The sequence below is a fragment of the Toxorhynchites rutilus genome, chromosome 3 (genome assembly GCF_029784135.1).
Source record: "Toxorhynchites rutilus septentrionalis strain SRP chromosome 3, ASM2978413v1, whole genome shotgun sequence".
In the NCBI taxonomy this organism is placed as follows: domain Eukaryota; kingdom Metazoa; phylum Arthropoda; class Insecta; order Diptera; family Culicidae; genus Toxorhynchites; species Toxorhynchites rutilus.
In genome coordinates this window covers 209,836,916-209,864,512 of record NC_073746.1, presented here as the reverse complement: position 1 = coordinate 209,864,512, position 27,597 = coordinate 209,836,916, and the positions used below count along the sequence as shown (strand labels likewise).

At 36.4% G+C, this 27,597-nt stretch overlaps 2 protein-coding genes across 10 annotated transcripts in view; both read left to right on the top strand.

Moving 5' to 3' along the window:
- Nucleotides 1-27,597, top strand: part of LOC129775002 (serine proteinase stubble) — a 344,680-nt gene that overhangs the window by 108,477 nt on the left and 208,606 nt on the right. The window lies entirely within an intron of this gene.
- Nucleotides 3,805-7,120, top strand: LOC129775004 (uncharacterized). Its single transcript, XM_055779153.1, has 3 exons — nt 3,805-3,828; nt 6,040-6,198; nt 6,355-7,120. Exons 2-3 carry the CDS (start codon nt 6,053-6,055, stop codon nt 6,809-6,811), a joined length of 603 nt encoding a protein of 200 aa, XP_055635128.1. The 5' UTR covers nt 3,805-3,828; nt 6,040-6,052; the 3' UTR covers nt 6,812-7,120.

Sequence of the window (27,597 nt, the reverse complement as noted above, 5' to 3'; positions counted from 1 at the left end):
CGGTTATCCACAGTGTATCATATATAATATGATCATTCGAATAACCATGGACGGCTGTGCGACACTTGTAAATAAAGTCAGATTGAGGTGAAATTTTGCATAGGATATTTTTTCGCGGGAGTCGCGGGCATTTTGCAGAAAGTCCCTTTCGGAAATTCGAAGGTAACTCTTTTTCCATACATTCATTGGCACTCTTATGTGCATAATATGCAAGAAGGTAAAAATTAAGAATTATTTCATTCCTAATGTTGATTCGCTTAACAATGTCATCGAACTCTCCTTGGCATCCAAGAAGCTCACGCGTAAGCTTTTGCTTGTTATTGAACTTGATCATTTGAATAATAATCTGTTCCATGAGCTGTAAGAAGGCGATGAATATATTTTTTTTAATTTTCAAAACATTACTCCTTCCCCCAGGAGGTGCTAGTCGTTTTCTGGCTACGACACTTCAAAATATAATTAAACCAGTACAAATCTTGGTTACTTCACGTTTATCGAGAGATTTTCTTTTAAATTTTTGTGTGATTCGATTATCCGGAAAATTCGATTTTCCGGAGTGGAAAAAAACAACATTTCGGATAATCGAGTCCCATCTGTACTTGAAAATTCGGATTTTTTCTTTCAAAAATGGTGATTTCTAAAACCGGACAAACCATGATCATAGTTTATGTTTGAAGAATATCGTTAAAAACATACAAATTTGGATAATTTGAACACCTTATGGTATTATTAGCGACTAGAGATTTGGGGCTTTTCAACGAAACTCAAACAAACTCGTCTTGATGAAGAAAAAATGAAGAAAAATCGATTTACATTTACTAGTTTGCTTGATAACACCCTAAATAGGATAAACCAACATCAGTTCGAATATGTCGTTACCCTAAGGGGCTATCCACATACCACGTGGAAAACTTAAGGGGAGGTAGGGGGTATCAAAATGTCCAAGGAGAGGGGGGAGGGAATATAGACTATGTCCACGTGGACACGAAGGATAAATATTTTTTCAAATACAATCACCGATACATTCTAAATTAAATAAAAACTGTTCCGTATACAAGAATTTTAAAACTCCGCCCAACCTGAGTATTCCGTAATTATCAATAAACTGATTAAGATGCCTGAGAGTACTTCATATACATTTACTAAATCATTGGCCTTCTCCACTGAAATCCATATTTAAAAAAAAAAAAAAGTAACCTCCAATGTAACATTTTCGTCAACTCGAGGAGGCGCGAACAGTAATCCGCGAATTGTCTTAAAAGCTATTGATCTTTATCGCTACTTTCACTACTAGCAGCCAAGAATAACTCTGAAAAACTAATCGTAACTGTTGTTCCGTGATTTGAGATTAAAGTTGAGGCCTCGGAGCGAAAAAATGTTACATTGGACTTTTTGACTGTTCGCGTTTGCACATTGGTCTTATTACGTTGCACGACAAGAATTTAAAACTAACTACTAAACAACAATCCAAATATCAGTTTTTTGTTTTAAAGACAGACTATCATTGTTATCACTAGTTGAATTGCACTGAAATGGATAACTACACCTGAAAGAAACAAAAAAAAAAAAACTCAAAACGACCGAAGTACGACTTCGTGTTGTTTTGACTGCTTTCTTACTTCGGACGTTTCGGGTGTCGGAGGAAAGTGGCATCCGAAGTAACAGCCGGCTGCTTAAAATCCTAATCTATACATTGGATATTTTTTGTATCGCCAATAAAAAGATGAAGAAGATAGATACGTGAACGATTGTTTTTGTAATGCAATCAATGATTGAAAACTAATAGCGTGCACCCATTAACTCGATTTGTTTACATTTGTTACATAGGACCTTTTCAAAAGTTACGCGAGAATTCCATAATGGTTGAGTTTTCATGATATTACGAATATGGTTTTTTCATCAAATATAATTTTCTATAGATTTTTTTCTATCTCGAGAAGGGTTAGAATAGAAATGTCTGTATAGTTTTTCATGCAGAATTACGTGTAAAATCAATTTTTTGAATTACTTTTCTCGAAAAGTTAAAATTTTTCAAAATATTGGAATTTCATCATTTCCTAGGAATATTTACATTTACGTAAGATAATCCATGCACCACTAGTCGTCATAATTTCCTATGATCCTCTTATCTCTCCACGCTAATAACCTTTTGTTTACATCGAGTACCGTTATCTATTATCCATAGAAACTGCGTATTAATTCGTGATCAAATTCACTAGACATTAAAATTCGTACAAAAAAAAGTATAATTTATTGCATGTGGTTAGATAAAGTATTAAGTATGATTCCTTGCTGTGGTGGCTGAGAGCAGACATACGACCGCAAAAGGTTAATGAATTGCAGAATGATCGTTAAGATAAAATATTTCTATATGCTTTCAATACCCTCCGAAAATTCTCCGAACTACGGCGGAAAAGGTTTCGTATTGCGATACCGACTAAAGATGAATCGGAGATCCAGAGTGAAGATGAATCGGCATTTGCTGTGATCAATCATACGTCGGAGTGCGCAAAGATCTGCACTCAACAAAAAAAAAAAAAAAGACCAGAATGCGGCATCGAAAATTTTGAGTGGGTTTTGGAACGCTGTAATTCTGTCATAAAACGATGCATTTGTCAAAGCAATAACTGGGTTTTGTATAGAACATTTCGAAACTGCCCGCCGATTTTCTATGCGATCGTTATGTCATGAAATATGCATAATCCAAAAAGGAAGGATAATTTTTCATTCTATTTCCAGATGTACAGAGTGTACTTATTACTTATGAAATGAAGCTGAGAACTCAAATTAACATTATTGTATATATGTATTATATGTGATATCAACACATTTCATTGAAGTGTTGAAAAAATGCTGTACTGAAATTGTATTTGAAAATAATTTTAAACCCACTTATTTTTATCCGATTGGCGTTTGCAATCACAATTAGTAAAGATCAAGGTCAATCTTTAAAGTTGTGAAGTTTATATTCAGATGTGGATTGCTCCTCACCTGGTCAACTTTACATTATGAGTTTCCGTGTTGGCAAACTAGATAGCCTGCAAATCCTCGCTGATAATGGAAAAACAAAAGCATCTTGTTTATTCAAAAGTACAATAACAATGAGCCACAGCAAAGCTGGTACAGCAGGATATAGCTAGTAAAATTTGAAATAAAATAAACTTAAATGGAATTCAGGCGCAATTTAGTTATTTCCTTATTTATTAAAAAAAAAAGAAAAATGTCCACGTGGACAAAGCGGGTAGGGTATAAAAATATCCACGGTTGTCCACGGAGGGGAAGGGGGGAGGAGTTTTTCTGTCCACGTGGTATGTGTACAGCCTCTAAAGGCTTTGTTATTCTATCAGTGCATGAAAAATGGTTCAGAAAAACGGTAATTGTAAATATAAGTATGAACATCAATAAGAAAGGAGTTCGGCTCCTTTAAACCTATGTAACTGAGCCTGTAAAAATAAACGATTTAAATTAAAAAAAAAAAAAAAATCAATAAGAAAACAACTTACATTCTCTCAAGTTTTCTTTCTCGTGATCGCACACTGAACCGAACCGTGTTTTGATATGACTGGATGATGAGCTCAAGAAATATTACAAGATTATTATTTTGTAGGATCATAGACAACGCGCCAATGAAAACATGAGGGATGATAGCCTCATTGAATTTACTGGCTGGCTGCTGCACACCATGCTATAATCGTTCTCCACATCACAGTTTGAAAATATAAACAAACGATAAAAACAGCTGGCCACTTAAAAATATTTTCAAAGAATAGCTGAGCACATCGAACAGTCTGTTATAAGGTCTTCCGGAAAAAACAACTATAGTCACAAGTAGGTCATTCAATTTTACAGAATCATATTGAGAATTTGACACGACTATTGTTCCAACGAGCTAATCTAAAAGTGAGATTTATCTTTCAATTCTATTCAAATTCAAATCTATTCAAAAAATGTTTGCGTTCATATTTTTCTTACAGTGAATCAGAATAATGGGTGTTGTTCTATTGGAGAGCGAAAAAAAGCCAGTCTAGAAGTCAATTTGGAAACACCTAAAAGTTTCTCTCTATCGCACGATGAAATTTATTCTAGTCATTCAAGAGGCAAACGACTATATATGGATAAATACAGTAAATTGAATGACATTTACTTCACGGAGGATAATATAATTGTGAACACGGTGTATGCTAGTTTCCACAAGATTCCAGGAGCGATTTCTGAGAATAGCATGCGGAAAGTGTTCGAATTTTTTGGGCCAATCAAAAGGATTCAAATTCACACACGTCAGATGTATGATGCATGGCATACGACCAGTCTTCCGAAAAACACTTACACATGTCCACGCGATGTGAAAATTCCATGTTTTTGTTTGAATTCGAACATGATTCTCGCTAGTGTTGAGTGTCTATCCCCAACACGAACAATGATACACAAACATAGACATGTGAAAACAAACACGATGTTTATAATTCAAGAACATCATGTACAAACATATCACCCGATGTCGCAGTATTCATTGCCTTCGTTTCGTTTCTTTTCATACACGGAAAGAAATTATTCATCCCAAAACATTTCTTCGTAGAATACTTTTTCACAGAAACGAACTTGAAATTTGGTTCGCATTTCAAAAATTGCACGAACTAAGAGGCTATAAGTTCATGCACCAAAATATATATTTTTATTAAGGCTCATATGGTGTCAGCCTAACGGGGCCGGGAGTTCAATATTTTGACAATGTTTGCTTACAACTATGTTAGTAATATGTAACCGATTAGTCGCGGTTGGCTCGAGGTTAGTATTACAAGTGTTCTCATAATTGGGATGTTGCAGCCTTCAGTGCTCTGTACGTGTGCCCGACATGAGATACTTCCTATTGGGATGCAGCTGACCGTTAATCAGCAACGACCCCCTAGTCTGCACCCCATATCTAGCGTGGTGCGTCTTTTTCGACTCTATGAATCCAGGATAGAATGATCACTAGCCGGCGCAATTATCAGCTCGTGTAGAGTTGTCATGAGCGGTACAACCTCTGGCTCTTGTTGAATGATCAGTGGACTGCACAACCTTCGGCCCGTGTATTTGTAAAGAGTGTGTGTATGTATTGCCGCGACTAAGTAAAAGTTTATAGATCGTTCATGCACATTTTGCAAGTCTGATTAAATAATCCTTGGTTTCGTTCAAAGAAAATATTCTCTGAATAGAAAGAAGCTTTCTATTTTTTTGCGTGCATGTTGGCAATTAAAGTCTGGGGAGCCGACTGCATAGCGGGCGACGTCGTACAAATGCTGACCAAAAAAATAAATACCCAAAAATTAGTTTTAGATGCAACCTTCAGCGGCACACAGCAGAACCAGCAGAGAAATTTTAGCGGCTAAAACACACCATTCATTTCTCAATGTTATCACAAACTGAATGAAGGAAAAAACTAAAAGCTACACTTACACTGCACTACATATGCTGTGTGTGCATGCGATTGCATCATCCTTTCTTCTCCTCTTCTCCGCTCGTTTTATAGCTTGGGTCGCGATCGTCGCGAACAAGCAGTATTGGCCATTTGTATTCAAAGATCCAGCCAAAATTGTTGCTCCCGTGGTCGAGTGGTTAGCGTCACGCCTAACATGTCACTGCTGAATAATTCAATTTTAGTACTTGTTCAAATAGCTAATAATAACGAATGTTACATGAATTCAATATATAAATTGATGCGTGCACTAAATAATGATATCAAATGTGAAAAACTCTCATATCAATCGATGTTTATTTTGTTCAGAACAGAAAAAGAGGTTTATTTTATTTGCCCAATATTTTTGATGGAGCACCCATTGTCATGAAAGGAAAGCATTTTTTCCATGTCAACATACCAACACACCACGCGTTGAGTGGTGGTGGTGTGGTGTCCGATTCTACTCTACGCACTGCCGGTGCTTGGGGTGAAAATGCAAGAGAAACTGTACACCATGTTCGAACATCATGTGAAACATTGGGATTAAACATCGTATGTCCAAACATACCACGAATACAAACATGTCACATTTTCTAACATAGGTACGAAAAAATCATGTTTGTACTCAAACACAAAACTGTGAACAGCAGCGTGGACATGTTTATTCCGGACGCAGTGTTTTTTGTGAAACATGGAAGACTGCATACGACAATAGTTGACCAGAGAAATAGCCGAAAAAATCAACAGGAACAGATTTTAAGGTTTGCATTCATATCTTTTGAAAATTGTAAGTTGGTAAGTTGGAATGTACTGAAATCGACAAAAAATTCTTTGTTTCAAATGTATCCAACCAATTCTTAATGTATGTTACACAGTATTTCTGGAAACTACCAAATAATTTACTTCATTCGTCTCAGATGCCTGCAAGAAAGAATTAGATTGGATCAATATTGTTTTGTGAACAAGGCAAACAGCTGGCTTCAAGATGTTTACAGCGATAGCCATAAGGAGATAGACTCCACTTCTACCATGGAATGCATGCCGAATGCAATGAGCATCCCGAAACTCAATGATGACTGTCTCATACTGATATTCAAGCAGGTCAATTTGGCGGATCTCATTTCTCTGAAAAGAAGTTCTATTCGGTTCCAGAACATTGTAGATGACCTTTTCAAACGGTACAAGTACTTGTATGTCGATGAGCATACACATAAAAAGCTAACCTTGTTGGAAATAAGAACATTAGAGGCAAATGAACTGCAAAGTTTAAAGCCTCTTAAAAACAAAGAAAGAAAGAAAGAAAGAAATAAGAAATATTTTAATTGGTGTGGGACCCCATTAATGGATCTCATTGGACCATTTCACGCAAACTAAGCTTAGAATTCTAAAACTAATATCAAAACACTGTATCACGCTGAAGAAACTAGAACTAAAAAAATTCTGTAACATATTCGATTTTAAAATTTATGGATACTCAAAAACTATTTCTAAAATAGTGAAAGGACTAACTATAATTGCCTGTTTGACTAATGGACGTAAAGTAGATATTGATACTAGTAAAATAGGTAATTCGAGAGACTCACGAAATATGATGATTTTTTCATTATTACAAGAACTTTGAATTTATTAAGATCTGCGATCACTGAATTGTACTTGATATCGTTTGAATTGATTTAAAAATAATGACGGAAAAAATATTACATGTGTTTGTTTCATTTGTAATAAATTATGCACCCGAAAACCTCCAATGATTCTTTGACTTCACATCGTTCCAGAACCTCTCTTGAACTCTTTATGAATCATTCTACAGTATCTGTTGATCGTTTTTTGAGTAGAACTCGATTTTTGATAGAATGAAAAAAGCTGTTTGTAGGTGAAATAAATGGGAGTGTGAGTAAAATCGGTAAAATCGACCCATTTAGAGAAATGGTTGTAAACTTGTTACAAAAGTAGAAGGGTCTGAGCCGAGAGGCACGGACGGAAACTTGACGTAGGACTTTGAGGGCAAGTATTGAAATCTCAAAAATTTTCAAAAGGTCAGACGCGCATAGTTCTGACAGGCCAAGAATAAATGGAGTGGCTGAATTAAATGAACATTAGAATTGACGGAAGTTAAAGAAAACTATATTTTTTGGAGTTTTCTCATTCAATTATATCTTTCTTTTTAAATAAATAGCAATAACGCCTAAAAATACGCAATAACAATATTACAGAGACACACTCACAGTCTATTAGTATACCCGTTACGATTTTTCGCGCAAGTACAGGAGAGTTAAAGCCAAACTCGTGGTAGGCATAGACTCACATTGTGAGTTAACGCCAAATTGTAGGCAAAAAGATTGCTCGTTGCGTCGGGAAGGAAAGCGAGAGGTTAGTGCAATCGAAAAAACATACCCATTTTAATCGTCAGATTGTTTAACGTCTTTCAGGAAGGGTGCAAAATCGGATAACAGGTCACGTTTTTATGAAATAAAGTTAACGTTAATAACTATTTTTGCCGCGAACGGATTTTGGCGATTTACATACTAAACGAATCGGAAATTCCGTAAGATTTGTTTAATATGCCATACAATAGAATCCCCGGGTTAGTAAATGGTTAAAATTCATGAAAACTTTAAGTGTTTCTATTTTCTCATACATTTGTTCTGTCCATTTGAGTGCTTTCCCGAACAGAGCTATCAATAACGAGCAACTTATCGACGACCAACGGAGGGGAAATCGTAGGATTTAAAGTCTCCGTGAACAAAGGAAAAGAAGAAGAATGAAGGGGAATAATTGCCTAGAGTATAAACAGTGGATCTCGCTGAGGCAAACTTTCATTCGGCATCGGACTGTTGAGTAATCCAGTTCACTTTGCTTTCGCTGCGCTTCGATCTAAGATTGGACCCCACCAGTGGTAATCCAACTTGTATATCGTCGTTTGGTTTTTCTGTTCGTTTTTCGCGTTATTCGTATCGTGTGTTTTTCTTTCCGCGTCATAAATTGGACGTTTCGCGTAGTGTGTGATGAGTAAGAAGAAGATAAAGGCAGGCTCGAGCCCTGCAAAAACGAACGCATTGCCAGGGGCAATAAAATTTCGAGGCAAGCGTCATCTAATGATGCACGCGATGTTGGTGCAGTGAAAAGCGCTCGCACTGAACCGAGGCCTTCGCGAATGTGACACCGCACCGAACAACAGCGAAGTAGGCGATTTCGGCGCGTCGGTCGAAAATGTAAACGTCCAGGCAGCAACCAAAATCAAGCTCCCCTCGCTGGTGGTGAAGGCGGTCGCTCTTGACAAACTCATCAGTGAATTCGCATCGATGGGTGTTACAGCAGAGTACAAGCTGTGTGGCATAATTCAGTCTTTTTCCAAGCAGTTAACATTGTTTATTTTCCGTCTTCATAAGGACTTCGTTGGTACCTTTGAGAATGCATCAATGCATTAAACTGACGTTATGGTGAAGCAGACGTTAAGGTTGTGCACCAAAAAATTATTTGGGAATACCAAGCATCTTGAATGTCTTACTGGAATGTTATAAGTTATTTGAGTTCACGTGCCAGTCGCAAAACTGCCTTCAACTAGGATTGCATTTGCGCTAATATTGATCATAATGAAGCATTGCTACTGTTTTCGAGGTTGTTATTAACAAAAAGAGTTTATTTCTCTTGTTTAGTCATCAAGAAAGTAAATGTTCTGGAATATTGTATGTGATTAGGTTTTGCTTGCCAGTAGCAAAACTTCCTCCACTAAGGGTGACAGCTGTGCTTCTCTCGAGCATGAGAAAGTAATGCAACTCTTTTCGTGGCCAGTAATATTAACAGAAGCGTTTCTTTTGAGAATAGCGCAACATGATGAGAAATGTTTATATTGCTAGTAGTTTCAAGCCACCAATGTATGGCTCTGTATGCATGCTATGGTGAACGCTTGTTTGGCGCTTGGTTTACGCTTAGTTTGTACGAACGATATCTAGAGGTGCGATTCCTTTGAGGCAATACTAAATAACATGTAGCATGATATTTGATACTTGCAAGTGTTGTCATTGTTGTTGTTTACATGCGATGCCAAAGATATATTGATGTAGTTATGAGATATGGAATAATGGTGCTGGTGCAACATGTATATAAACGACTGTAGCCGAGTCTATGTCAATTTCGAAAAAGGCCACCGGAATAGCCTTCGAGGTAAATTTTGAATGCATTGACATGAAATAAATTGCGACATACGATTGTTTTGCGAGGGCAAGAATGAATCATCAATCAATTATCGTCAACTGATTCTACAATGAAAAAATCATTTCAGAGATTATTCTACTAAGCAGTTGTTTCTAAAATTTCACAGCATTATAGAATAATATCCGAAGGTATAAACAAGCGACTTATATAAAATAACAGCGTAGTTCTACGTCAACAATGCGGTCGTATCTTGGACACAACCTCCTATAATTTTTTTTATTATATTTTCTGTTCATGTTTCGAGCGTAAAATTGCTGGATTAATTTCCTGTCTAATGGTATATAACACAACATATTTCGCAGTCAGTGTTGCCGCACGTACAGATCTATCTGGAAAGGAAAGGTTTTTCGTTATTTTTAGTACAAATTCTGTGCGGTACAGATTACAGATTTTCGTGAAAAAGTACAGATTGGTACAGATTTTTTTCTGCGTGCGAAATTTCTTACATTTGAAAAAGAAACATTGAGGTACATGACGGCTTTTACGCCGTAGTATCGTTTGGTGCTGCTGACCATAAAAGCATTTACAATGAAATAATTGATCAGTTTCATAAGAGCGGAATTCCTTACAAGCATTTTAACCATTAAGTATGAATGTGACAAAAATCAGTTTGCTTGCCATTTTCACTAATATCTGCAAGGAATCTCACGATGTTATAATGTCCAATGCTATTAAATTAAAGAAAACGAACAACAATTTGATGTCTAAAAAGAATTGACGGTTCGCACGCATTTTTGGCGCTTCGATGCCTTGTTTTTTGTATCGTTCTCACAACACTTCACTCCTCGACATTTTTTTAATATAATCAGAACGAAAACAAGTTTCGAAATCGGCTCAGCAACGATACGATGAACACACTTTGAGACCAAAAGATTTGATTAACATTGAGGCTTTACATAAGCATCATCAGACACTCGAATGACTTGCAAATGTGAATGTAGTATTTGTTGTAAATGAATAAGTTTTTTTCATTCTAATAAAATTTGTTTTCTACGAATATTTTCGATGGCACCGATTTTTTGAAGAAAAAGAACAGATAAGAAAGGTTTTCAACCCATCTGGTACAGATTAAAATGTGGCAACACTGGTCGCAATAACGATTTTGAGTAGTATGCGTTTGAAAACTCTTAATAAATCGTTATATTTTTCGTAGAGTGACCCCTAGGGTGGCAGCGAAAATAGTCATGTCAAATTTCAAAAACCGACCATGTACATTTTGTTTATTGGTCCAAATAAATGATCTGTGCAAAGTTTCAGCTTAATTGGACATGATTTAGGGGTGCCTCAAAGCACTCAAAGTTTTGATTTTTTCATCTTCGAAAATCTTCCCTAAGTACTCAATTTTTTGATTTTTTGTCCCAAAAGGTCGATTTTCGGCTAAAAATTTTTTTTCGAGGTGACACCAGATCTCGACGTTTAATGCATTTTTAAGTCATTTGACATCGAAAAAAAAACTTTTGATTTTCCAAATTTCCCCTTCATTTTTGATGATGAATAATTGAATGAATAATGATCGCACCGCAAATCGATAGTTAGTTTCGGAAACTCCAATAAATTCTGTATAAGGCTAATTTGTAGCTCTGACAAAAAAAAATTTGAACTGTTTTAATTGATTTTGAAAAACAAGTTTTTTGAAGTGTTTTAGCATTTTTTTTTTAATTTTGTAAATATTGCATAAAGTTCTAATTTTTGCAGGTGAATTTTTCGCCTATTTTATCCCCTAGATTTCTGTGAACGTTTCATATCGAAACGTTCGATTCAAGTTTGGAGTAAATTAGAGAAACACTTTACCGCAACGTACCCTCGAAATGACCTCTTTGGAACTCTACTAGAATAGCTGCGATCCCGTGCTGTTTATATTGACAAAGCTTTTCAGGACAGCAGGATATCTTTATTTTGAGGTTAGGGCCGTTATACCTTGCAACAGATTTTAGAGTTTGAAAATTTGTTCAAAACTTAAAGAGTCTAGGTGTTTTAATATGAAAAATCTCTCAACTGGCTGAAATAATTGGTAACAGAATAAAGTTTTTGTTTCACCACAAAGACGCAGTTGAAAATTCGGGAAATACTTCAATGTGGAAAAAATGGGTGGGTTTTATCTATGATATAACCGCAAGGTTGACGTGGAACTACCGTTGGCTTAAAAAGCTTTTGTTTGTATTGATTAAATTATTGATTGAATGAAACAATTTTCGAATTCAATTGAATTCAATATATTTACTGTGTAAGTAAAGAAATTAAACAAACACCAAGCAATGTAAGACACATTGGTTTTGAACATATTTCGAACATACTTCGATGGGAACGAAAATCACCCCACTTGCATGTATGTATTTGCAATGTCAATTTCTCCAGGCGCCTTGGGCTGTGTTAGGGAACATACTTCGATGGGATCTTTCCAATATATTGAGAAATGTTATAAGCATTCGAAATCATTCATTTTTTCCTGCATGTTATGTGTTTAGGTTTTCATTTCAGTGGCAATGGATGCATGGAAAATATTTCATCATCGAATTTCAAAAACCGACCATGTACATTTTGTTTATTGGCCCAGAGAAATGACCTGTGCAAAGTCCGAAAAAGTCGATTTTCGGCCAAAAGAGAAAAAATTTCGATATCAAATTTCCTTTTTTTCCCCCCTTGGAAGATTTTCAAGGATCAAAAAATCAAAAACTTGAGAGCTTTGAGGCACCCCTAAATCATGCCCGTTTGAGCTGAAACAGGTTTGAGCTGCACAGGTAATTTTTTCGGACCAATTGACAAAATGTACATGGTCGTTTCTTTAAATTCGATAATTATTTTTTTCCCACACCTTCATTGCCTCCCAAAAGGTCGATTTTCGGCCAAAATTTTTTTTCGAGTAACACCAGATCTCGGCGTTTCATGCATTTTTAAGTTTTAGGAAATTTTTTTATTTGGCATCGAAAAAAATTTCGATTCCCCGAATTTCCTCTACTCCTCCCCCCTTGGGAGATTTTCGGGGATCGAAAAATCAAAACTTTGAGCCCTTTGAGGCACCCCTAAATCATGTCCGATTGAGCTGAAACTTTGCACAGGTCATTTTTTTTGGGCCAATAAACAAAGTGTGCATGGTCGGTTTTCGAAATTTGACATGACCATTTTCACTGCCACCCTATCCCTCATATATTCCGACTAGATGTAGCCCCACGTCAATAACGAAACTTTTGGATTCGTTCGCGTTGTTATGAGATTGTCACTTGTATTAGTTCTAATGGTTTAGTGAGAATGAGATCGAGAATAATAATAGTGGAGAATTTCGAATAGTTTTACTTGGAATAAAGGATGGAACGATCAAAAATTGGTCGAATAAAAATGCGTTTAGTATAATTAAATAATTCAATTAAAAAATCATTTTCTTTTTCTTTTAGAGGTTCAACCAGTATTATGCAAAGGAGTGCTTAGGACTTCAACACATGGTTAACATAAGACCACGAAATTATTTTATTCAACTCAGTTTTAATACTATTCAACAGTACATACAAGTTTTGGAATTAATGTATTAGTAGAACGTTTTGATGGCTCTGGATAGTCCAGGTTCAAGAAAAAAAGTCCAAAAAACTCAGATTATTAAATATTTGTTTCATCACTACCATTATTCCACATTTCTTATAAACAAAACATACAACTCTGATAACAGCTTCGTTCGTCTATGACAACGCATAAAAACAACAACAATGTGTGCGTATGATGCAAAAATACACAAGTAACCTCAACCAAACGGCACGAAAACCATTGCTTTGTATCATTTCATTGATTTAAACCTTGGCTTTGAGGTTGCAAAAAAATCGCATCATGATTTCATTCACAACACATTTGACTATTGACTTTCAGGAGGGATTTTGTACTTGCACTTCGTATCAAGCAAAAACGCTTTGTGTGATATCGAAATCGCGAATATTGTGCTTTTACGTTATTGTTCAAGAGTTACTGTGCTTTTTTTCTGCATTTGCATTTCAGATGACCGATTCACGAGTGAAAAAAAAGTATGGAGAATGGAAACGCTTGAACGGTTTTTTGACATTTTCAAGTTCTCTCTTCATTACATTTTCAAGTTCTCACTGGGGTGCTGGGATGGTTATGATCTTTGCGCATCACCATCACGTTATTCTTGTTATACCCTTTCATCGCCTTCCTTCCATAATGGCAAGATGTCAAATCAAACTTGTCTATCGATGCTTGGACGCCATTCTGACAATTGAAGAGCAAACATCAAAAAAAAAAAAAAAAAAGAAGGCAAAATTCCAAATTTTGGGTTATTGATTGGATTAGGTTATACATTTTGTAAGCTACATTCTATATATTCTACATTTATCAGATTTGGAAAATCATGCGTTCAGCAGGAATAACTTATCGAAAATGTTTCGAATGCTCATTGAAAACCCCTTCTAACCAAACTTCTAACTTGCTTTTCTCGAAATAATAAAAATGTCACATGGTCCGGTTTGATTTAACACCAACCAACTCACAATCATGATCAACGTAAAACAATAATTTATCATTTCGCGGATTCGAACGAACATGTTATAGATCCCACACATGCCCGGCAAATCTGAAATAAGCTTTGACAAGAGGAAAATAATATGCCCATCACCTTGATGGTAACTTGACGATCATCTTACATAATTTTCATTACTGCTTGCTTGTTATTGTCGCTTTCAGACGAACATCGAACCGGTCGTCATCTTCAACGTTTTCACGACCATTTCTTGGACTACTCATTTATTTTTATCCTACCCGGAGCAGACTCGACAAATGCAACACTTAGCGCTTCTGATGCATATACTATCGTTGTTATGGGAGTGTTCTAGTCTAGAAATTTGAAAAAAAAACATCAAAATTTTATTTCTTCGTATTTCTGAAGTTCAGGCATTCAGAAATATACCCTAGAAAGGGTTTTTCGAAAATCGGATTATTTACCGAGTTAGAGCCGTTTTAGTGATGCGGTATCTAATCCAGTACGGCCTTGACACAAAACTTCAAACGCGTTTGTCTCGAAACTAGTTTTTTGAAACTGGCGTACCGTTTTGTCTCAATTTCCGAACACTTAAGCTTTGTTGGCCATTAAACAGTGTCTCATTACTCAAAATGGTACTTTTTTCGCGAAATTATTTTGATTTTAGGATACAACAGAGCCTTCGTTTTCATTTGACTTAAAAAAAAATTACAAATATATTTTCATGGTGATTTCATTAATCACATTTGTCTCAAATTCCGAACAGCCAAAAAGCATTTGTTTAGAAAATTCATAACTTTTGAACTACTGGACCGATTCAGATGATCGATACATCAAATTAAAGCGAATAAGCTATTCTTTTGTGGAAAAATAATTTACTCGCAAGAAAATTGGATTTTGTCTTCGTAATTATCGATTGTGTTCGTTTTTTTCTAGTTTACATGCGCTATATATTTTTATATTTTTTCTTGAAAGCTGAGGATTTTCTACATAACATATCCAGAAATCGGAGTTGTGTTTTTTTATCGTTTTTGAATTATTATTTGTCAAAGTTAACATGATTTAATATTCGTTCGTTATTCCTATGCGACTAGACGAGATCTATGCGAATGGGATTCCATTTTTTTTAGCAAATTCAATATTTTTTCAAAGAAGACTAGCTCATTGACTTCAATTTAATATGTCGATTATCCAAATCTGTTAGGTGGTTCAAAAGTTATGAATTTTTCAAAAACGTCATTGTTGGAAAAAAGGGAAACATGATTTTTAGACCATAGATTAACTTTGAAAAATTATAATTAAAAACAAAAATAAACATATTTCTGATTTTTGGATATGTTATGTAAAAAATCCTCAGCTTTCAAGAAAAAATATAAAAAAAATATCGCGCCCTTGATCGCGAGACCATGAAAATTATAAAAAACAAATACGTTTTATGAAAATAAAATTCAAATTTATCAAATTTGCAAATGTAGTATTTTCTCAAAAAAGACCAGCTAACTGGTCTAATTTGATATGTCAACCATCTGAATCGGTCCAGTAGTTCAAAAGTTATGATTTAAAAAAAAATGTTATTTTTGAAAAAAAAAGAGGAAAAATGAGTGTTTGGACAATATTTTGGAGATATCCAGTCAGATATTTTGCAATAAGGAATAAAATTACCATTTCTCACGGAAATCGGAGGACCACTAAATCGGGTTGGCATGGAATGGCTGTATAATCGAATCAGTATATTATCGAGTTCAACCTTTCACTTCAGGACTCCGGCTTTGTTATTGTGGTTTTAGTTGAAAACCTGGCTAAGAAAATCAATTTTACTCTCGTTGGTTTGCACCTGCGACCTGCGTTTTGCAAGGAAAGAGCTTACAAACATTTGTTAATAAATGGTCTTTTTATTTTGTTGCTCCAGAATTGGATTGTCCTTGTACCTCAATTTGTGAACTATCGCTGTATTCGCCGGAAAATAGTGTGTTCAAACATTTTCTTTCGGAATTCGATCCATGCGTCGAAACTTGACTCAAATTACGAACACTATTTTAACACTAATTGTGATAAAGATTTTTTTTAACAATTTATAGTAGATTCGTAACGAGATTCTTACCGGACGAACATATAAACAGCAAACAAAATAGTTTTGAAAAATTCACGATGCTTGCTTTCTACGGAATTTGCTAATGCAAACATTTCATCATTGGTTTTCGATAGTCATTCTTTTGTAAATGTTTAGTATTATGAATAATAGGCAGTATCGATACCTGTAAATGAATTTTCAAATGGAGCCTATAAACCAATGAATATTAGGGTTTTCATTATGCAATTATTTATAACATTAAAGTTTAGTAAATTTATATTTGAAATAAAGTGTTCGGAATTTGAATAGAAGCATAGAAACTTGATTCAAATTCCGAACACTACTTCAACACTAATTTTAATGAATATTTGTGCACAAAATATCATTTTTTCATGTTTTTATTATAGTTCCTTACCTTTTCTAGCACTTAATATGAAAACAGCAAACTATTTAGTTGAAAAAACTACAAAAACTGAAAAATTAACGAAGTCTTTTACGGAATTTGCTAACACCAAGATTTTGTCATTGGTTTTGACTGTCACATTTTTGCAAATGCTTAATATTATAAATTATAGGCTGTATCGATACCTGTAAATGATGTGAGAATGTAGCCTAATACCCAAAGAATGTCAAGGGTCTTATTATTCAACTATTTATGACATAAAAAGTTCAATAAATTTACATTTAAAATGAAGTGTTCGGAATTTGAATCATGCAAAGAAACTTGATTCAAACTCACTTCAATACTAATTTGAATGAATATTTCTGCATAAAATATCTTTTTTTTTATCCATTTATTGTAGATTCTCACTTTTTCTAGCACTTAACATGAAAAAAAGCAAATAAAAAAATTGAGAGAACTACTAAAATTGAAAAAAAGATGCTTGTTTTTTGCGCAATTTGCTAACGCAAGCATTTTATCTTTGGTTTTAACTGTCACTTTTTTGCAAGTGTTTAATATTTTGAATTATAGGCTATATCAATGCCTGTAAATAATGTTAAAATGTAGCTTATACCTCAAAGAATGTCAGGGCTTTCATTATTCAATTATTTATAACTTTAAAGTGTAGTAAATTTACATTTAAAAATGAAGTGTTCGGAATTTGAGCCGGTACGGAATATGAGACAAAACGGTACACAAGTTCTATTGAAACGATTTATGTCGAATTTGTATGAATAAAATATGTATGCATCTTTATATCGCATGAACCAATGAAAAATTATTTTTACTATTTTTGTAATATTAAAAAAAACGGGAAACGTAAAAAACACGTTTATAACCTAATTTTTCTCTTCTGGAATACCCCCTCAAACCAAATGTTTTATGACAACAAATGTGAACACATGCTCTATACTGGATTTTTTTACGAACCTTTTTTACAATATTTTTCACACAATTTTTCACGCAATTTTCTTAAAATTACCAGATACTCGATCTCTTGCTGCTCGCAAAATTAGAAAAACTCTCGCTGCTTTCTGATCAAATTTCGTTCGCAAATTTTAAATGGTACTTTCACTTAATTCGATTCTTAGTTGATTAACCCTTTGTGGTCGTTTGTCTGCTCTCAGCCACCACAGCAAAGTGTATACTAATAATAAGTATACTAATCTCACTTTATGCAACAATGTATCAGTTTAGATTTTTCCTGAACGAATTTCAATGTCTAGTGAACTTGTTCGCGAATTAAAACAGTGTCCTATAAATAATAGATAACGGTACTCAATATAAACAAAAGTTGTCACCCATTGAGGAAGGACTTAATGTAAAACTCCATGTATTGTGGCAACGTGTAGATGTAAAGAGCATTGTTAAGAAAAAGTTATAAGACGGAAGATGCCAAACTAATTATTTTTGTGATACATGAGAAAACCAGGACTGCATTTTGGGGACTGTTTCGAAAGATATCATACGAAGGAGAGATATAGCATATATTGTTTATATCAAAATAACACATGGTTTGATGAATACTTATATGAACTTCACAGAAGAATTAATACATCTTGTTCAACTTTTATAGTCTCACAAGTTATACATTTACTGCATATCAACTCACAAAATTTCTCTTTTTTTAAGTAAAAATAATTCCGACCAGTATGCCATCCATGCCCAAATTTAATGCGATCACAAAGGGTTAATTCATTAGATACACTAAATTCATCTGTAAAACGAAAGTGCACTACCTGCAAGTGTTTCAGGTCCTCTTCTTGTAGGCGCTTCGATCAGTTCATTGATCATATATCAACCGTCAAGAGCATCCCAACCGATATATCTCGATCAAAACTCGCCTTACCGAGATATCACATATCACTGGAATCTGATGACTCTGTTAGGGTGAATAGCCGTATTCATGATATCTAACTAATAGATTTATTCTCATTTACTAATTGATAATGTGCCAGGAAGGTCATATTCTTCTTCCCCTGTGTTTTCTAGTGCAGTGAAATAATTATTTTGACTACCGCCGCACCGCGCCATCGAAGGTGTACAGACCCTACTTTTGTGAGGTGCTGATCATCCCGATACCGAACCGAGACGATGATATTGAATGTCGCATCGATCGGTAAACAGAGCGGCTTCTTAGATGGGGGCAGAAAGTCTTGCGAAGACACAAGCTCTCAGGCTGAAGGTAAAATCTGCACCATCACCAGAAATAACTGTATCATAAGGTGTAAATCTGCAAACGAAAAAAAAATAAAAACAGGGCGGAAAAGCGCATATAGGAAAAAGGGGAAAGAGAAACTACGACGAAGAAAAGATGATTTCTCACCTTGTCCGCTTCCACGCTGGTGCTTTTCTTTCGCTCTGACCGTTTGCTGGCGGCATGCTCCCTATGATGATCCCGCAGAAAAACAGCGTAGACGCTAGCTAGCGTGCTTTGAGGTCTTGGCCACTGACGACTTGCCCGACGAGCCCACGAAAAAAAAAGACTTAAATCATATTATGCGGATATTACGGTAGAACGGTAAATGATTGAGGACTGGTATCATATACCGATCGATTATCGGTGATCTTTCGTCACTTTGCAGAAGGCTCAGCCCGCCATTATGTAGATATGATACGGTGAGAACAATGCTGAGCTGTAGTGCCGTCTCCTTGAAGCTTTCATGCTAATTACTGAGCAGGAAATGCGACAGTAAAACGGCTGCAAAGTTCATCTTCTGCAGTGTGTTAAGTCGCAAAGTCGACTCCGAAGTGTTAACCTGATCAGCAGGTTGAAAAGCAGTTGAGAGGCGGCACGCTTTTATTTTCACATCTGCTTTAATTATGGTGAACAGCGGGTAATGGTTTCATCGACAGTGGCGGGCAGAAATTTGCATATTTGAATCGTATATAAGATATAAAATGATTCGGCAACTTGTTTTGATTATATTCAAAATACATGTCAAATCTGCACTTAATACAGTTTGGTTAAATTGTATTTTTTTCTTATATTGTCGCGTATAAGTTCAAAAAAGGCTTCCACTGTAGCTTGGGAGAAATTTAACGTCTGGGTGATACATAAAAACACAATAACAAGTACAATTTGACCCGCGTAGAAACTGCAATGATATTTTATTGGCTCATAGGTATTCCGGTCTAGGCGTTATTAGATATTACAGTTAATTAGCAACGGCATATTTTACTGAGGTGCTCCTAATTATAGATAAGAAAACAGACATGTTGCAACGCAGCTGTCTGGTTTCTTAACGATTTGAAAAAAAAAACAAGTAGTGTATTATATCTGTGATATAACCGCAAGATGGACGTAGGACTACCGCTAGAATGGTAATCATTTGTTTGAAGTTGCATTCGAATCAATTCTCAATGATGCACTGTTCTTGTTTTTAAGGGACTTTAACCCGAAGGTCATTCGCCACCTTAATTCTCAATAAATGAATATTTTGAAAGAACGCTGAAAGCAGATCATGAAATTTAGCTTTCTGATTATATTCAGAAAAAAATGGCTCGACAGTTATCGAGGAGTGAGGCACAGTAAGAACGTTACAAACAAGGCACCGAAGCGCGGGAAAATTCAAGCTAACCGTCAATTCGTTTTAGACATCCATTTTTTGTCCACCAATTCGTTTCTGAAACTGTGATTTTCTTACGGAGTAATTTTACCTTTAGGGTACGGAATTAATTTTCCAGATTTTGTATATTCCCATCGTAGAACTCTGGAACCGCCTCTAACACAACGTTAATGTTTGTCAAATTGGAAAAGTTTCTTTGATTTAACATTACCGCGGTCTTGAGCGTCGGATCATCAAAATCAAATATTTTTCTCATTTGCTTGATCAGCTCCACGAAAAAACTGCGACAAATATCCTTGAAAATGAGCAGCCTTTTGCTATCCATTGTTCTAATAGTTTCTTCTGCTGTCATTCAAACCTAAACATGCTTGCCTCTTTTCAAATGATTTCCATTGGTCATTGAAACAAAGTAAGATTCCTCGGAGATATTCGAATAAATCTTTCAGCTTTTCATGTAGCATCGTGAATTCTGGTTTTTCAACCTGGAACAAACGATGCAATCGGCTGATCTGGGAGAAAACATACTCAAAAAAAGTAACAGAGATTTTGTCATCAAATCTTCGGGGGCAGTCAATATTCTGCAAGCAGTCTGACTTTTGTCACATTCATACTGGGGGAGATGGGGGTAAGACGGACATATTAAGGTAAACTTCAATTGTATCTTTGGAAACTTATGTTTTCAAAAATTTAAGAGCAGTTTCTTACAGTTCAATGGTTTTCGAAATAACTGGCCAAATGTTTTATGAAAATGTGTTTTTCCATGTTTTTTACTGAAGTTAAAACAAGCCGAAAAGTAGAACAATTTTATCGGTGCGGGTATAATGGACATGTAGTGGGATGGATATGGATAGGTTCATAATATACGAAGCGTAGAGGTTTATCGCTCACGAGAGGAATACTCTCTCTCAGTGTTTGTGCGTCCAGTAACTGAAATAGAACAAAAAGAGAAAGCAATATAAAAAAGAGTTCAATATTCTTTCCTTCACTTTCCATCATGCATTGGATGTGATTCCGCCCGTCTTATCCGCGGTTCCCCTAAATGGTGAAAGGAAAATTTACTCTGAAAATCGTGAAATTCACCTCTTCGAATTCATTAATCCTTGTTGGGCTCTTGGATATATAGGTACATATGTTCCCCAATACATGCTTAAGATGGTCAGGGATTTTCTCACATGCATAACTGGCACACAAAGCCAGTGAATGACATGTAGGGGAAGGGTGATAAAGACGGACACCTCACATAAAAGTTGATTTTTTTCTTGAATTGAATAATAATTTTAAAAAAATAAAAATAATAAAAAGCTATTTCACCACGAATCGATAGTCTAAGTCTCTGTTAATAATAAAATTTGTTTTTGAGGCAGAAATGTCGTTAAATTAATGTGTTAGGGATCTTTGAAAAAATAAGAAAAAGTCGGGAAAGACTGACACTTGGAGAGAAACTAACTAAAAAGTTATATTTTGAAATTCAAGTCGATGTCCTCAACAGGTTTTTGAGGCCTTACAAATGATTAAGCAAAAGACTTCACTAAAATCACCTAGAAGGGCCTTGCAATTTTTCTCATTTTTTCATGTCTTAAATAGCTTCCGGCATCCGAAATGACAGATTTGGATAATGTTTTAAAAAACATTACCGCTAAGCTAGACTTTTCTAGCCATCTGAGTTGATTTATTGAACGAATGCTTCAGTTCGTCTTTTTCCGTCAGTTCGAATGTCATGTTTCCTGTTCTTCCTGACTTCCGTCATGAGTTTCCCATAGAACCTTCTCTCTAGGTCGAGGAGATGTCGATACTTACACCGATTCTGTCACTTCTATTTGAATTTTGTTTTTCCTCCTATTGACAGAAAACTGTCGGAAGTGATCCTAATTGTGATGAAAAACTGGAATTTTTGAGGTGCCGTATTGGTGTTGTTTTTGGACTGTTGAAATTCAACGCAGCTGTGTTCACGGAGGACTCTCACTTATCATTTCTCGGATGATCCATGCGCTGAAAATACTTCAGAAAAGATGTATTCTGACTAGGATTGCGCGATCTTTAGAAAAAGATCGATCTTGACAAATCGATTTTCTAAACGGCGAAGGGATCGATCCATTGATTCAATCGGTACCAGAGAATCGATCTTTGAAAGATCAAATGTCTTTTTACCATCTTCTCATTAAACAGGGGATAAAAATTTCATATTTCTATTCAAACAGCAAAGAATAATTCCAAATGAAATCGTCCTTGAATATATATTTAGGAGTTACGTTGAAAAACATTTTAAGACATGTGGGTTAAAACTCCCAACCATAACATGGGTAACTCCTGAGCATATATTTTTACCAGAATGACATCATTTATTTGTAAAAGTTGTTGAAAATTATAAGCAAATTCATAAAATTTCATGAACATGACGGAATAACAAAACAAACGTATTAAAAGAGCCTATTTACTATAAAAAGGACAATAAATTAGACATGTTTTTTTTTCAAATATCTCGAGAATGGTTGCGTTTAGAAGAATATTGATAAAAAGCTTTTTTATTTTAAATCACATCTGGATTCATAACTAATGGCTACAAATGATTGTTAACATAACATAATAAAATTATACATTTTTTTCACGTTTTAACATCAATACTTTATAACTTTTTCTAAGACATTATTTTGATACGACTCATAGTTTTTGAGATATAAATTATCAAAGATTTCTCTTACTAAAACCGATACGCCCTTTACAAAAGTTACACTTGAGTCAAAAAAATCCCAATTGCTGTTGAAAACTCATTTTCTCATATAAACTTTTATTCGAATCAAAAATACTCATGTTTTGTCATTTGTCTATTTCATTTGGGATTGCTTCAAACGAATTTTTATTTTGTTTAAAAAAAAAGTTGAAGCCCAGAAAATTTGCATTTTCCAATGCTTGATGAAGCGATCCCAATGTTGACATTATGTTTATACAACTTTTTAAATGGTATTTGATGGGTTAAAATCGATGTACACTGAGAAACGAATCTACAAAAAGTTTTTCCAAGAACAAAATAATCGGAAGAAAAAGATAAATTTTTGCGATTTTTCCGAGTACAAAGATCGATCAAAAAATCTTCTTCAAATATCGATCCAAGATCCATTGTGTGCATTTGCAAATTGTACAAAATCGGAGCACGCACAATAGCATATGTACTCAATACAGCGTAACTTTTAGAAATGTAAAACAATTACACTACAAATTTTATAGAATGTCAATGACAGTTGTGCTAACCTACAAAAAATGAAAAATAAAAACGGGTGACTGAGAGCCACGGTGGTGATTTCGGGAACGTTTTGATCAGGGTAGTATGTTTGACAAAGTTCCACCACCGCTACCGTACCGGTTGATACCGCCACCGCCCATGTGGCATGTATCCATGGGTACACGAAGAAGAATGAAAAAAAGAGAATAAAGTTTGATAGTGAGCAGATAGGATTCAAGCGAGACGGAGATAATATTTGAGTGGTTAGACAAAGTTAGTTAAAGTTAGACAAAGAAAGTACACATCCAAAAGCACACGCAAACGTTAACGGTTAACGATCAAAGTCAACGTCCAAGTCAAAGTCAAAGTCATCTTCAACAAGCAAACATGAACATCCTTGCACAAGTACGTGCACATGCGCCCAGATGCACACAAAGAGTTTTCTGATAGATAAATCAAATGCGTTCCCCCTGTAGTGAGCGCCACTTGATGAACCAGGATTGTGCTAGCCATTGATGGCATGCGCCAGAGTGAACTTGTTAAACAATCACGATGTAAAAATTGGAGGTCGGTTAGGACCACCCCGAATTTCCCCAAACAACGGCATACCGTGTATTACAGGTAATAGGTAGATTCAATTTTACAGTTTATTTTGATGAACATACAATAAGCAATCACAATTGCCTTGTCTCGCAATGTTTCACAATCTAAAAGAACATTGAACTCATTTTGCATAAAGGTCAATAATATTTCTTCTCTGTTTTTGAACCAGTGAAAACGTAAAATGGCGCTAAAACGCAAGAATGAAGAGAGCCAGAAAAAAGTCACCATGTTATCAAATTGTCAGCGTTATGACACCTTTCATTTGACACTACTGAAAATTCGGTAGGAAGTACCGTTCCTGAGATACAAAGAGGGGTAGGCTCAGGATCACCCTTCGCGTAAGGACCACATTCCCCATATAGGATAGACCTTTGGAAGGGGAAGGGGAGATCTCAGAGGAAAGTGAGAAGCATTCAGAGTAAAAAAAAATATAAAAAAATAGTATATAGTTTGCTACAATACGGTGAAATTCTTATTTAATATAACTTATTGATTGTGTGACGTGACAACGCTTCGGGGAGACTTTTTTTTTGCACAGAGCGCGTTGCCACGTCACAAAATAAATGCTAATTTTTGCAATGTTCTTGTGAGTTTTTTGAAATACTGAGTATACAGGAATCACCGTTCATCTTTTGTTAACAAATCATAGAACAAAGCTTATTTGTATGTTTTGAAACGGAACTGAAAATACAACATTAAAGTTCAAAAGTCGGAAACCGTCAAAAGACAGGTGTTGTCACGTCACAAAAGTATTTGACAGACAACAAGCCAATCTATCTATAAAATATTCTCCAACTGATGATTCTTGTAGCAAATTTTCTCTATTTTACTTTAATATCGTTTACTATTTGGAAATCGTGTGATTTATACATGAAAGCGAGAAAAAAAACTTTTTAGTGACGCGTTGTCACGTCACGCTGGAATGTGTCATTACTGAAATCCAAGATTTTTTTTTCCCAAAATTAAATTTATATTAACTCTAGCAAACTTTGTCAATAGGGTATACTACTAAGAATTTAATGGTCACCAATCGTAAGAATCGTGATTGCGATCGAATTTTTAACATAACAGTCGATTTCGTTAGCAATAGGATGTTTTTCCTTTCCTGTTTTTCCTGTTTCCTTTTTTCGCCATTTAGTTGAGACGGTCTCGAAAGGTGTCATAAACTTCTCGTGTAAGGTTTCGTCTCTTTTGCTTCGTTTAACAGGCGTTGAAGACATTGATGAGCTGTTACTCTCAGAACATTAGCCGCAAGATATTTCATGTACTCCAATAAGATTTTTTACCATGCTGTTCCTTATTCACGAACTCTCAAATAGTTTGATTCGATCCTCGAGTCCTAAAAGGTTGCATTTAGTAATCTGGATCATCTCCTAAGTAGTTGAAATGAATCCAGCATTTAAAGATGCTTTCATGCGACGTTAGTTCGATGTTCTATGTGCAGTCTCGTCTTTGGCCAAATGCTTTTTCATGCAGCAACATGCGAAATTACCTCGGATATACAAGAGGGGCCAGAACTTGTATTTTCTGTTGTTTCTTCAAACACTTAAAAAACCTTAATTCACTAAATTCCTTCGGGGGGCGGCTGTGCTCATGCACTTCTCCTGTCTACAACGCTGAATATCGTTGTCTTTACCCTTTTTATTCTTTCTTCGTTCCATTCTATTCCATTCCGTTTACCCGTCGATATGTGCACCGATCCAACTTGACTCCGTTAGTCACCCTCGCGGGATTTCTCTTCCCAACGGAGCATCTATTGGGCAGTGCCCTACAACATGACGCGCACTCCTACCATCCGTTAGATCAGTCCCACAGCTGATCACCTTGAATAGTCAGGCGTTGTTAACACGCTGGTCGGTCCTTCACTTCCGCTGTAGCTCGGACATGATGTGTACGATTGCACTGTTTACAGCGTTCCAGGTGCCCTTGTCACGACACATTGTCTCCACAATATTCCCAGTATGAAGGGCAGGTATCCACTCGCGCCATATGGTGAATCTGGGACATACGGATACGACGTGCTCCGGTGCCGAGCAGCCATGTCCAAACAGGAACTCTGGTTATCCTGCGTTTGTAGCACTCACTCCTTCCGCCAGATTGATGCAGACAGGAATCAGCCCGGCGATCACACACACACAGCTTCTGACGAAATGGTCCTGTACGCGCTTACGTCTCGCATGGTCATGAGTCGGACTGTGCTGTTTAGCTTCTTCAGATTTTGGTGGATATCCTGAGCCGCAAACCAGGCAGGGCCACAGTACCTCAGTATAGACGAAGATACACTTACCAAGAGGCGCCTCTTGCTGTTGCTTGGACCGACGTGCAGGTTGGAATTTAACCGGTCGTCGATCATAACTCCGAGGATTTTCACTGCCCGCCTCGAACCGATGGTATGTCCTCCAACCGAGACTTCTACCCGCAGCACTGCATTGCGATTGCTCATTACCAAGATCTTGGTAATGTGCCATTCGGAGCTACCGATCGTGTCTACTGCCTCAGTCGCCACTTCCTGGAGCATCTCGCCGATTACCGTTGTTACGATGTCGTCCGCAAATCCCACGATCTCTACACCTTTGGATAGCTTCAGCGTTAGAACACCAGTTGTACATCGTGTTCCAAAGCGTTGGACCTAGGATGGAACCTTGTGGAACTCCCGCCGAGATGTTCTTCAGTATCTGTTCCCAGGATCCGATTCTGGAAATATCTCCTCAGTATCCTGTCCAGGTAGCCAGGAACCTTAAATCTATGTAGCGCCTCGGTGATAGCCTCCCAGCTGGCACTTTTAAAGTTCTTCACGTCGATCAAAATCATCTCGCAGTAACGATCACCTCTTCGTTTTGGTTTAAGCGAGACCTGAGCTTTCTCGATGACAGTGCGAATAGCGTCCACTGTCGACTTTCCTTTCCGGAACCTGAAATGCATTTTCGACAATCCGTGCTCACCTTCTGTGCATTTCTCCAGTCTGTTGAGAATAGTTCTCTCCAAGAGCTTTTCTAAACTATCCAGCAAACAAATAGGCCTATACGATGCTGGATCTCCAGGTGGCTTTCCTAGTTTCGGAAGCAGCACCAACTTTTGGATCTTCAATTTCGCAGGGAAGTGGCCGTCATCCAGGCATTTCTGTAGCACCATCCTGAACATGTTGAGGAAAGCAAATATCACCGACGCTGGGATTCCATCGGAGCCGGGTGTTCACCTTCAGACCTTTTGCCACCGCGATGAGCTCTTCGTTCTGTGACTTGTGCGTTTTCAGCTTCTTCCTCGTCATACAGTGTAGGTAGCCGCGTCGGTGGGTCATGTTGCGGAAAAAGTCTTTTCATTATGACCTCGAGTTTTTCCGGACATAATTCCATAGGAGTCGTCACGTGACAGATTTTCGCCATCACGATTCGATATGCTCCACCCCAAGGAGCAGTTTGATTTGCTCCAACGTATCTCTCGTTTCAAGGTGGTTCTGGTCGCTCGGAACAACGCGCGTCGCTCCTCTCTTTCTACGTCTGATCGTGCCCTCTGGAGTTAGCGTGGAGGATGCTGAGTGTCTCGTTCCACCAGTAGCCTGGACGTTGTTT

Bases quoted from the DNA above. Each gene is read 5' to 3' on its own strand.
- LOC129775004 (XM_055779153.1), top strand. From the start codon at position 6,053: ATGTTTGTACTCAAACACAAAACTGTGAACAGCAGCGTGGACATGTTT. The intron at 6,199-6,354 runs GTTTGCATTCAT...CATTCGTCTCAG, and splicing joins CAACAGGAACAGATTTTAAG to ATGCCTGCAAGAAAGAATTA.